This window comes from Engraulis encrasicolus, chromosome 2 (genome assembly GCF_034702125.1).
Source record: "Engraulis encrasicolus isolate BLACKSEA-1 chromosome 2, IST_EnEncr_1.0, whole genome shotgun sequence".
NCBI classification, from domain to species: domain Eukaryota; kingdom Metazoa; phylum Chordata; class Actinopteri; order Clupeiformes; family Engraulidae; genus Engraulis; species Engraulis encrasicolus.
Genome location: NC_085858.1, coordinates 12,440,342 through 12,452,268, shown reverse-complemented (window position 1 = coordinate 12,452,268; position 11,927 = coordinate 12,440,342). Strand labels below are relative to the sequence as shown.

The 11,927-nt window shown below is 40.6% G+C and overlaps 1 protein-coding gene across 1 annotated transcript; it reads left to right on the top strand.

Moving 5' to 3' along the window:
• Nucleotides 1–447: 447 nt before the first annotated feature.
• LOC134468376 (deleted in malignant brain tumors 1 protein-like) lies at nt 448–11,291 on the top strand. The gene is made up of 20 exons (XM_063222301.1): nt 448–681; nt 2,527–2,680; nt 3,209–3,414; nt 3,739–3,756; nt 3,855–3,869; nt 3,978–4,007; nt 4,221–4,368; nt 5,647–5,852; nt 6,649–6,666; nt 6,782–6,796; nt 7,384–7,404; nt 7,834–7,863; nt 7,985–8,132; nt 8,847–9,049; nt 9,510–9,527; nt 9,638–9,652; nt 10,084–10,104; nt 10,229–10,379; nt 10,715–10,920; nt 11,112–11,291. Exons 1-20 carry the CDS (start codon nt 621–623, stop codon nt 11,120–11,122), a joined length of 1,695 nt encoding a protein of 564 aa, XP_063078371.1. The 5' UTR covers nt 448–620; the 3' UTR covers nt 11,123–11,291.
• Nucleotides 11,292–11,927: the final 636 nt, after the last annotated feature.

Below are 11,927 nucleotides of genomic sequence, written 5' to 3'. Positions count from 1 at the left end.
TAAGACCAAACCATTACTGATTTATGGAGGGGGTTTCAGACCGTGACATGGTTAACAGTTTTCATGGACACACACAAAATGGCAAATTTCATGTATAATGGAAAGGACAGTGGTCTTTCTGACAGTTTTGTCATATTGTGATGATTACAGTGAATCAACATTGCAATCGTCTTGGGCAAAACAAGTTTCTTTACATGCTAATATGAAGACTGAATCTGACATTTGGAAAACAGGACGGCATGAAAACGCCCAAAACCAGTATTAAATATTCATTCTTGCTGAGGGAAATAATGCCATGTCTACACTTTCTGTATTATATGAAAGATAAATGTGTGCTAATGTCCAAAACATCATTGGATGCAGTTAATAGTTAGTGGAATTGGCAAATAAAATCCATGGACTTAAAAGCGCAGACGAATCGTAGAATCACTCACATGTATACTTCTCCGATTAGTCAGCCTGTTCACAGCCATTGTTTAGTTAATTCAGTGCCAAGTGAGTTTTGTCAGATATTTCACAATCATGTCCAGCTGACTGGTATAAATCTGACCAGCAGCTGTTACAGCCAACCACATTAATCTGCAGTCACAGCTGACCAATAGACTGGAGCTACAGTAGCCATGGGCATCAGAACAGCAAGTTTCATTCTGTTCTCTCTCCTGGGAGTAACCATCACTCATGGTACAGTATCGCTTCACTCTCTCTCAAATATGTTCCATATTAGTTATACCAGTCAATCCGGAAAATATTCACAGCACTTCACTTTTTTCACATTTTATTATCTTACAGCCTTATTCCAAATGCTACAAATGAATCTCTGTTGTCAAAATCCTGCACGAATTATTCCATTATGACCATGTGAAAAACAAGTTGTCTTGACAGTTTTGAACATTTCTAAAAAATAAAAAACAAAGAATTCATATTTACAAAAGTATTCACAGCCTTTGCTTAATACTTTGTAGAACCACCTTTGGCAGCAATTACATTCATTTTTTCATTTCGAAATGAAAAGGGATTAAAAGGGAGGTCATCTGTGTGTGTTTCAACCTTTCAGTACATTGAAATTGTATATTTTGAGTCTGCACCTGGCTAAAATAGATGGGTGTGAGTTTTGAATGAAATCCTATGGAGAGTATCATGATCTCCTTCTGTAGTCACAGTGCATGCTGACATGCATGCTTCTTTAGGTGTAATTCAGATTTCCAATGTTGACGGCATCCATACATCACCAAACCATGTCAGTCCCACAACCATGCTTGCCAATGCTTTTGTGTAAAACTCACTTGTTTACCACCATGCATGCTTGACGCCATCTAAAGCAAATTTGTTTATCTTGGTCTCAAGAGAGATGAACAGACCAAGGATATGGATCATTGGAAACATGTTGTGTGGTTTGATGAGACCAAGATAAACAAATTTGCTTTAGATGGTGTTAAGCATGTGTGGTGGTAAACAAGTGAATTTTACCAAATAAGTGCATCATCTGGCTAGTCAAGCACGGTAGTGGGACTGACATCGTTTGGGGATGTATGAATGCCGTCAACATTGGAAATCTGAATTACACCTAAAGAAGCATGCATGTCAACATGCACTGTGACTACAGAAGCAGATCATGATACTCTCCATGGGATTTCATTCAGAACTCACCCATCTATTTTAGCCAGGTGCAGACTCAAAATGTACAATTTCAATGTACTGAAAGGTTGAAACACACACAGATGACCTCCCTTTTAATCCCTTTTCATTTCGAAATGAAAAAATGAATGTAGTTGCTGCCAAAGGTGGTTCTACAAAGTATTAAGCAAAGGCTGTGAATACTTTTGTAAATATGATTTCTTTGTTTTTTATTTTTTTAGAAATTTTCGAAACTGTCAAGACAATTTGCTTTTCACAGAGTCATAATGGAATAATTTGTGCAGGATTTTGACAACAGAGATTCATTTGTAGCATTTGGAATAAGGCTGTAAGATAATAAAATGTGAAAAAAGTGAAGCGCTGTGAATACTTTCCGGATTGACTATTGGTGCTATTGAATATCAGGCAGGCACACGTGTTGAGACTTTACCACAAAAAGTTAAAATCTAAGCAAAATCTTGTGTTTATGTGATAAGCCTTTATTTTCACGGCATGTTCAGTAGTCTATAGATTAATTAAGTATTTAAAAAAAGTAACTCAGATGATAACAGAATAACCATTTTGTTATATTTTACTGACACTGCAAAGCGATAGTGCCCTGTTTGGTTACACTAAACCTAAGATTTAAGCTCCTTTAAACTTGCCTGTCACTTATCTGTGCACTGGCATCACCCTCTATTGCGAATGTAGGCCTGTGTTACATCTTGTGTGTTCACTGTTTTTAAAAATGTATTACATTATTACATTGCATTTGGCAGACGCTTTATAACCAAAGCGACTTTCAGAAGAGGACATAATCAAGCCAACATCACAAGCAAATACAAAGTGCACAGGAGATATACAGAACAACAAGTGCAATTACAAAGAGGGGTTAATGTATATTTTGATTAGGTGAACCATTGCAGTGCGGTGGCGTGTTTACTGAGTCGGAAGGGGAGTTCTTCAGCCCTGACTACCCTGCTCCCTACCCCAACCATGCCAACTGCACCTGGACCATCCAGAGCACAGGGAACCGGATCATAGAGCTCACCTTCCCCTTCATGGAGTAAGTCGGCACACACAGACACACAGACACACAGACACACACACACACACACACACACACACACACACACACACACACACACACACACACACACACACACACACACACACACACACACACACACACACACACACACACACACACACACACACACACACACTTGCACACACACACAAACACACACACACACGTACACATGTATAATTTAGAGTGATTAACAGATGATTAACAGATCTTTGCTGTAATGTGATAAAGGAAAGCAGACCAATGAACCTGTGTACTGTACAGTATGTTTGTTCCGCTATGCCCACATGCCATGTCTTTCACAGTAAATCACACCACATTGAAATTCGCAAATTCTTTTTTAAAAATCCAAACTGATTTATAAACAAACAAGGACATAATCAATAGCATACAATTCAGGAGTACGGGTATACAGGCCAGGGCAGCACTAGAGCTGGGTGCAGAGGCAAATGAGACACCATGAGAGAAAAAGTTTCACTCTCACACTTGCATTGTGTGTTTCAGGGTGGAGCACAAGAACTGGGATGCGGACTGTACATTTGATTCCATCAGTGTGTACGATGGATCCATGTCAGACAACCGACTGCTTGCGAAGGTCTGTGGTGATGAACCACGCTCCTTCAACTCCACCCGAAATGAGCTGACCGTGCACTTTAGCAGTGACGCCACCTTTCCAGAGAAAGGCTTCCATGCCAAATGGAGCTTTACAGGTAAATTTCATATGAGAAGAGAGTTCAAATTGAAGCTGTTTTAGTCAATTATGTAGGTATGTACAGTAGTCTATGTTTACTCAGACCAAGTTGTTGATTCCTTTTAGTTCTATTTTGTCAGGAAATAGTTCAAACCATCTCCAGACATTCAATTTGCGTTTAAGTAGCCTCATAATGCTACTGACGGCACATTTTACGTAAATGTGACCCATATTGCACTTTCTCCCGTTCCTCTTTGAAATTCATTGATGATTTAATATAGATACAAAATTCTTGCCTTTATGACATTTCAGTTTCTTTTTTTTGTTTTTGTTTGTTTTACAGATGTTCCGTCTCTGTCAGGTAAATTGTTTTCTTGACTAATAATGGCCACAAATCACTGCATACTACATCTTTAGTTTGTTATTAAATATTTGTTCTTTTTTTCATCCCCTGAGAAGAATATCCAGTTGTAGGTAAGAAACATTTCATTCCCCGTCTCCTCCCTAAGCTGCGTTTAGAACCACTGTGATATTGTGATACAATTCTCAGTGTTCAATCTCTCTGTATCTCCTCTTTGCCAGATAAAGTGACACCAGGTGTAGAGCCCACAGGTAAGATAAAATAGAGTGTGCTGATAGCACTGTCGCCATTTCATATTTAAATACTGTCAGTTTAAAGTTGCAAAAATTGTCACTCTCAAACTTGTTATTATTAAACCAGTGTCATAGACATGATTCAGCCTATTCAGATTGATAGACTAAGAGTCAATATCACCAACCAAGAAAGCCACATCTAGCTTTTCATGTCCACTTCAACATCTGCAGATATCGAGTGTGGTGGTGATTTGACTGAAGCCGAAGGTAAATTCTCCAGTCCCAACTACCCAAAACGGTACCCCAACAGTGCCAATTGCACCTGGTCCATCAGGAGCACAGGGAACCGCATCATCGCCCTGACAATTCCTACCTTGAGGTAAGCACATCATTGATCTTGAAGCTCAATTGTTTTCAATTGTTATATACACTATAGCAGGGGTATTCAATTAAATGTCCACGAGGGCCAGTTTTCCAAATTCCTCCCAGTTAAGGGGCCGAACTATACGTATGTATTATGGTTGCCGACTGTCAATGAAAAAGATATGGGAGACTTCAATGAAGTGGAGGGTCTGGGGGTCTTACCCCCGAAAGTTTTGCATTGCTTAGATGTCATTTCCTGCATTTTAACGTCCCGTGTCCCGTTTCAGCACAATAAAGGAACCCATACTTTTATCTCTAAAGTCCAAAAAACGATTCTGTATTTCAAGGGGCTTGTGGGGGGCCAGAACTTTGCCATCCAAGGGCCGCATCTGTCCCCAGGGCCGCCATTTGAATAGCCCTGCACTATAAGATGTAATACCAGTGATGTAAGTGTCATGTTGAATGTCAGCAACTGAAGTAATTGCTATGGTACCCTGGTAGTTGCCTGATTATCATAGACTTGCAATCGAGATTCGCCGCCGAAGGTGTTGCGTCACTAGGAGGGCGCAGTCTGGCTACCCTGGTAGGCCCCTACAGCAGTCTATAGGTGGGCCATAAGGTCAGTGTGCATTTCCTCTGCATGACGGACAAGACAACCACCACAGGCTGCCACCACATGGTCAGCCGAGTGGAGTTCCTGTGCCTGACTTTTCTGTGTGTGTTTAAAAATAGTTTGTATGACTCACGACTTTTCATTGTGACTGGTATACCCATTTAGCCTGGCTATCAAGACCTTAAAGCTCACGAGAGCAGTTTAGTCAGTCTAAGCTGAAATGCAAGTTGATTTTTCAAATGACTGTGGACAGGGCCGCTGACAGCTTTGACCGGGCACAGGACAAAGTCATCTGAAAGGGCGCCCTAGCCCATTACATACAATGTAATGAGGATCCAATTCTGGGCCCCCTCTCTCCCTGGGCCTGGGGCAACTTTCCCCAGTTTAGCCTGTCCAAGCTGATATGCAAGTTGATTTCTCAAATGGCTGTGGACAGAGCCGCTGAAAGCTTTGGTCGGACCCGGGACAAAGTTGTCTTAAAGGGCCCCCCAGCCCAATACATTCAATGTAATGATGACCCAATTCTGGGCCCCCTCTCTCCCTGGGCCTGGGGCAACTTTCCCCTTTGAGATGATGATGCAACATATAAATAGCATATAAATGGCATAATATAGCCTAACTAACTACCTAAAACACATTAGCCACAATAAATTACCGATTCCTCTTCCCTCCTGTTCGCAGACTTGAGGCTGACTGGCTCCCTGCTCAGTGCAGGTTTGACTCGGTTAGTGTGTACGATGGTCCCGCCTCTGACAAGCGACTGCTCGGCAGACTCTGTGGCACACAGACTGGCAACTATAAATCTACGAGGAACGAGCTGACTGTAGTCTTCTCCTCTGACTCCAGTACCACTCAGAAGGGCTTCACAGCAGAGTACAGCTTCATTGGTATGTACACTGTACAAGAGAGAGAGAGAGAGAGAGAGAGAGAGAGAGAGAGAGAGAGAGAGAGAGAGAGAGAGAGAGAGAGAGAGAGAGAGAGAGAGAGAGAGAGAGAGAGAGAGAGAGAGAGAGAGAGAGAGAGAGAGAGAGAGAGAGAGAGAGAGAGAGAATGTGCATACATCTCCTGAATGCAGGTGCTTGACCAAAAACTTTAAACTGAAAAGAAATAATGATAAAGGTCGTCAAACGTTTGCCAAAAGTTTTGCGTTTTAGATATGTTGTCCGTCAAGTTACACTCCAGATAAAATACAGATGTCCATCTGTGACTTCTGGTGAACTATGACTGAAGTCAGGGCTGTTGACAGCTTTGGCCAGGCCCGGGACAAAATCAATTAAGTCAATACATACAGTATAATGTAATGAGGACCCAATTTTGGGCCCCCTTTCTCCCTGGGACGGGGCCAATTGACCCCCATTAGGGATAACTAACCCCTCCTTGATGTTAATCATTAAATCCTCGAATCATTTAGTTCTTGAATCTTTGAAATGTACAGCTGGCTGTCACTGTGTATCGAATACATACTTATGTATAATTATAATTCTGTCAGTGTTTTAAATACCACACAGATTAAAATTTGAATTTATTTTTTTACATTTTAATATATGCCCTTGACCTGGATAATGGTCATTAACAGAAGTAAGTTGTATGAAAGCATATGGAGCTTTTTAACAAAGTGTAGAAATTCATTATGAAAGAAATTCAGTTCATGTGTCATGTGTGGTCTGTTCTTTTACCTTACAGATGTTCCCAGTTTATCAGGTACGTTTTGTCACATCTCCAATATAGTTTCATTAAGAGTTACACAAACACAAATTGATAATAGGCTCAAAAGGTTGTGATAAGTAACCTACATCTCTCTCTCTTCCCATCACAGAATATCCAGCTATAGGTAAATAGGAGTTTTGATTAACACTACACCTCAAGCGTTTGTATGTATTTATACCTACATTGTAAAATTGAGTTATTAAAGTGTGTGTGTGTGTGTTTTGTATGTATGCTAGAGCTCATACAGAGATGGTAGGTGTGGATGCATTGCAGATGTAGGCCCTGATTATTTGGGAGGAACATACAAGGCATTGTTTTGCATTACATTGCTGCCACTTGGTGGTAGCAATAAATATTGCATTGATAGCACACAAACCTCCGGAAATGCTGGCCAAATTCAACATGTAGATGTATGGCTCACTCTACACTTGACAGTTGCCTACCCGACAGTAGCCTATCATTTTTTGAATCACCCCATTTCCGAAATCCTGACCAAAAACTGGGACATGGGTTAATTTACATACGTATTGTTTTCAACATCTTAACATATTTCCATGAACATCCTAAAAGTTACTTTTGTATGGTTGGTCTGCTGATGTTTCATAACTTGTTGAATATAACCACATACTTCCAGAATGTTAAAATTGGCCAGAATTCTCCTTTAAACCAAAAATTTAAACCCATCTTTTTTGCAACTTTTTGGTTTTACAGTTCCTACTGAGGCCCCAACGGGTAAAGTACATTTACAAAATATTTGGTCATATGATAATCACATAATACAGATAATACAGTTTCATAGCTAAGTTTAAAATAAAAAGGAGGTAGTAAATAAATGTGAAGTAGTCACTAACAGTATATGAAGAGTTCAGATGCAAAACCCCCTAACTCCATTTCTGAAGACCTGCACTTCTATATTTTTAAAGAACCCTGTTGCTGGTTTGGTTTACAATCATGTACTTGATAATACATATAAATAGTTATATTACATAAATAAAATAAAAAATATGCAATTTTGATAGCTTTGTATTAAATAAAAATGAATTAAGATTATTTTCTGAAAAGGCACTTAGGGGGTTTTGCATCTGAACTCTTCATATGTAAAACCATAATAATACTGTGAAAAGATCAACCTTTAATCTGTTTGTGTCTATTCGTTGACAGAATCGGTGACGGAAGACATAGATCCCATAGGTAAATTAAAATACAATATGTATTTAAATTAAAATACACTCACAATAGAAATGTAACAAATAGAAATGCTGTCTATTTTTTTTTTTTGCATTTCTGGTGAACACTGTATTGACATCCGCAGATATCAAGTGTGGTGGCGAGTTGGCTGAAACTGAAGGCAATTTCTTCAGTCCCAACTACCCAAAGTATTATCCCAATAAAGCCAAATGCACCTGGTCCATCAAGAGCACAGGGAACAGCATAATCGCCCTGACAATTCCTACCTTGAGGTAGGCACATCATTGATCTTGGAGTTAATTTTATACAAATGAAGTGTAAACACCATAAACGTACCAGTGGAAATTTTATGTTGAATATCTGCTATTGAAGTCGTTGCTCCTCAATCTGACCTCTCGGTGAATACTGAAAGGTGTTTTATTATTGCATGGCATATCTGGTGACTATCCCCCAAACAATTTGTGCAGGCACAAGACAGACAGAGAGACAGGCGAACAGACATGCAGGCAGACAGACAGGCAGACAGGCATACAAGCAGACAGACAGACAGACAGACAGATGCGCGCACACACATGCACACGCACGCACGCACGCACACGCACACGCACACACACACACACACACAGAGCCGCTGATAGCTTCGGCCAGGCCCGGGACAAAATCATCTGGATGGCCCCCCTTCTCAATAGTACATACAATGCAGATGATTGATTCAATTCTGGGGCCCCCTCTCTCCCTGGGCCCGGGACAACTGGCCCATTTGTCCCCCCATGTCAGCTTCCCTGCACACACACACACACACACACACACACACACACACACACACACACACACACACACACACACACACACACACACACACACACACACACACACACACACACAAGCAGAAAACACATGTAGCATAACACAATGTTTTAAAAGACTGGAGTGTTATAATCACTATGCTACAGTGTAAGCAAGTTCCTATCCCCTTCTGTTTCTAGACTCGAGGCTGACTGGCTTCCAGACTGCAGGTTTGACTCGGTTAGTGTGTACGATGGTCCCGCCTCTGACAAACGACTGCTTGGCAGACTCTGTGGCACACAGACTGGCACCTTTAATTCCACGAGGAACGAGCTGACTGTAGTCTTCTCCAGTGACTCTAGTGGCACCTTCACTGGCTTCAAAGCAGAGTACAGCTTCATTGGTACGTATGCACTGCAAAGGCAATAAAGTGTCCATAGCTGAGCAGCTATTTGTCACTTCTGTTTGAATATGGCCGAAATACAGCATTCTTGGTATTGACACAGTGTTTTTGAACAGATAGGTGATGGTTAAAATGGTTAAAAGCCATTAAAACCGGAATGAAGACAGACTGTCCAATGTCCCCGATTTTGGTTCTGTTTCATTACCACACTATTTTAAACAGGAATTGTTGTGTTTTACAATTCACAATGAGGTATAAATGAATTTCAAAAGTGTCATTATGCTCACTGAGATGAGTTCACTAAAATCTCACCTTGACCATGTTCATTTTGATTAACAATACATGCTTTAAGTCTTAATGTGTGAAACTAGGAAGCTGTCTGAAAATCAGCAAATGGAAGGATAGATGAAGAATCCCGTCCATATCTGTCTTTTTAATACTCTGTCGCTTTGCTTTACAGATGTTCCCAGTTTATCAGGTACGCTTTAGATTTCCAACATACATGTACATTGTCATGAAAAAAGATATTTGGCTTAGAAGGCTTAGAGGCTTGACACTAACTGGTCTGACATCTTTCTCCCATGACAGAATATCCACCTATAGGTAAAGTATTACAGGTCTTTTATAATCTCAGCACCACACCGTCTTCACTGCATGTTAAAATAGATTTGTTATGTTGAGTTACTGTTATGCTGTGTGTGTTTGCATGTACTGTATGTAAGAGGCACCTTATGTAGGATTGTACTACAAGAGAATGTGCAGGACAAAGGGTTAATATTCAGACAGAGTGACATGAAATATGAAAGAGTGCATGAGCTGGACAGAACATACTAAGTATGTTTTTTTGTATTGCCACTATGCAGTGGTAGCGATACATACAGTATTTTGTTGCAAGTACACAAACCTTCATTACATCCAATGTTTTGCTGCTCGTCTGAATTTCAGTGCAAACTGACAATAAAGTATCATCGTATCGTATCGTATCGTATCGTCCTATGTGTCCCATTCATCTTTGGTGACCTTTTACTGTACAGCTCCGAAGAAGGACCCAACAGGTGAATATACGTACACTATATACACCACAGTATATTTACAATGTATTTTGTTCTATAATCATTACTGTATATATAGCATCCATATTTTGTCAGCCACTGTTTTCATTTACACTCTGAATCTCAGGTACAAATTGTGGGGGTCTGCTTGTGGAGCCCAAGGGTGAATTCTTCAGCCCCAACTACACTGCAGCCGGCTACCCGAAGAACGCTCGCTGCACCTGGACCATCCAGAGCCCAGGGGACAAGGCCATAGAACTGAACTTCCCCTTCATGGAGTAAGTCAGCAATGGACCCATGGACACACACATGCACGCGCCCGTGCACACACACACACATACAAAAATACACACACATGCACACGCACACACATTCACACACTCACACTCTCCCACATACAGACACACAGACAGACAGACAGACAGACAGACAGACAGACAGACAGACACACACACACACACACACACACACACACACACAAACACACACACATCATCATCACCATCATTATCATCATCAACACCATTATCATTGCCATCATGCTAATCAAATGTCAGTTTTGTGTCATTCATTTACAATCCATCCTCCTATTCACTTGTGTGTCCCCTTGCAGAGTAGAGTCCCGTCACTGGGACCCAAAGTGTTCCTTTGACTCCATCAGTGTGTATGATGGCCCACTGGAAAACGATCATCTGCTGGCCAGGCTGTGTGATAACCAAAATCCATCTGTCAAGTCCACCACAAATGAGATGACAGTTATCTTCGTCAGTGACTCCTCCATCTCTAGAAAGGGGTTTCATGCTGAATACAGTTTTATTGGTACGTTGGGAAACCAGATTTGTACACTTTCATGCTTAAACACACAGTAAAATGTTTCATTACAAGGTAAGTGTCCATAAAATATCTTAGACAAAGCTGTTTGTATGTTATGTTTTCTGTTTGTTCATTTTAATATCCGAAAAGTTGTAAGTCAGAGATAACAATTATTCTGTCCTTCTTTTGTTTTGCAGATATGGCATAATTACCCACCTAAGCATGAATTTAAAATCTGCACCAGCAACAACCCTTTGGAGCATCCCTACCTTGGATCTCTGGCCTGAATATCAACCCCACAAATGCCAAATCCAAAACTTACATGAACCACTTTAGGACTACTATCATTTTTACATTAAAATACAGTTTTGTTCATATTTATGTTTTGCCTGCTTGATTTTCTCTCGGTGTATGCCTTACTGTATATTCTACTGAGCACTCAAGCCACAGCGTAGCTCCAAATCCACTCTGGAAACAGCCTACACCCTTACACAGCTTACACATTTCACTGTAATTCAGAACTTAATGTTTCATTTTGCTGAAAAACTTCATGAAGATGTCAATGCCATTTTCCTGCTGGACTTCACACTACCAAAGTTATGAAAAGTTGGTTCAATTGACTATGGTGTTTCTGTACTTGACTGGTGTTAAGGCAGGGGTGGGGAACCTATATTTTGAGGGCCGTTTGCGGCCCTTGATGCCGTTTTATCTGGCCCCCGATATCATTTTAAAGTTATGCAGTTTCACATGAAACACGACATATTTTGTGAAGGAAACTTAGAAAATACATTTGCAATACAGTTAAGTTATATTCAGGGGACATAGAAATGGTGGGTTCTGTTTTAAAGCTAGCTGCCTTCAATAAAGGCCTAAAGTGCAGGAACAAATCGTGGTTTGTGTTCGTAATACGGCCCTCGGAGGACTTTAGCGGCCCTCGGATGAATTTGAAGGGGCCCATCGAATGAAAAAGGTTCCCCACCCCTGTGTTAAGGAAATTAATTAAGACTAATTCA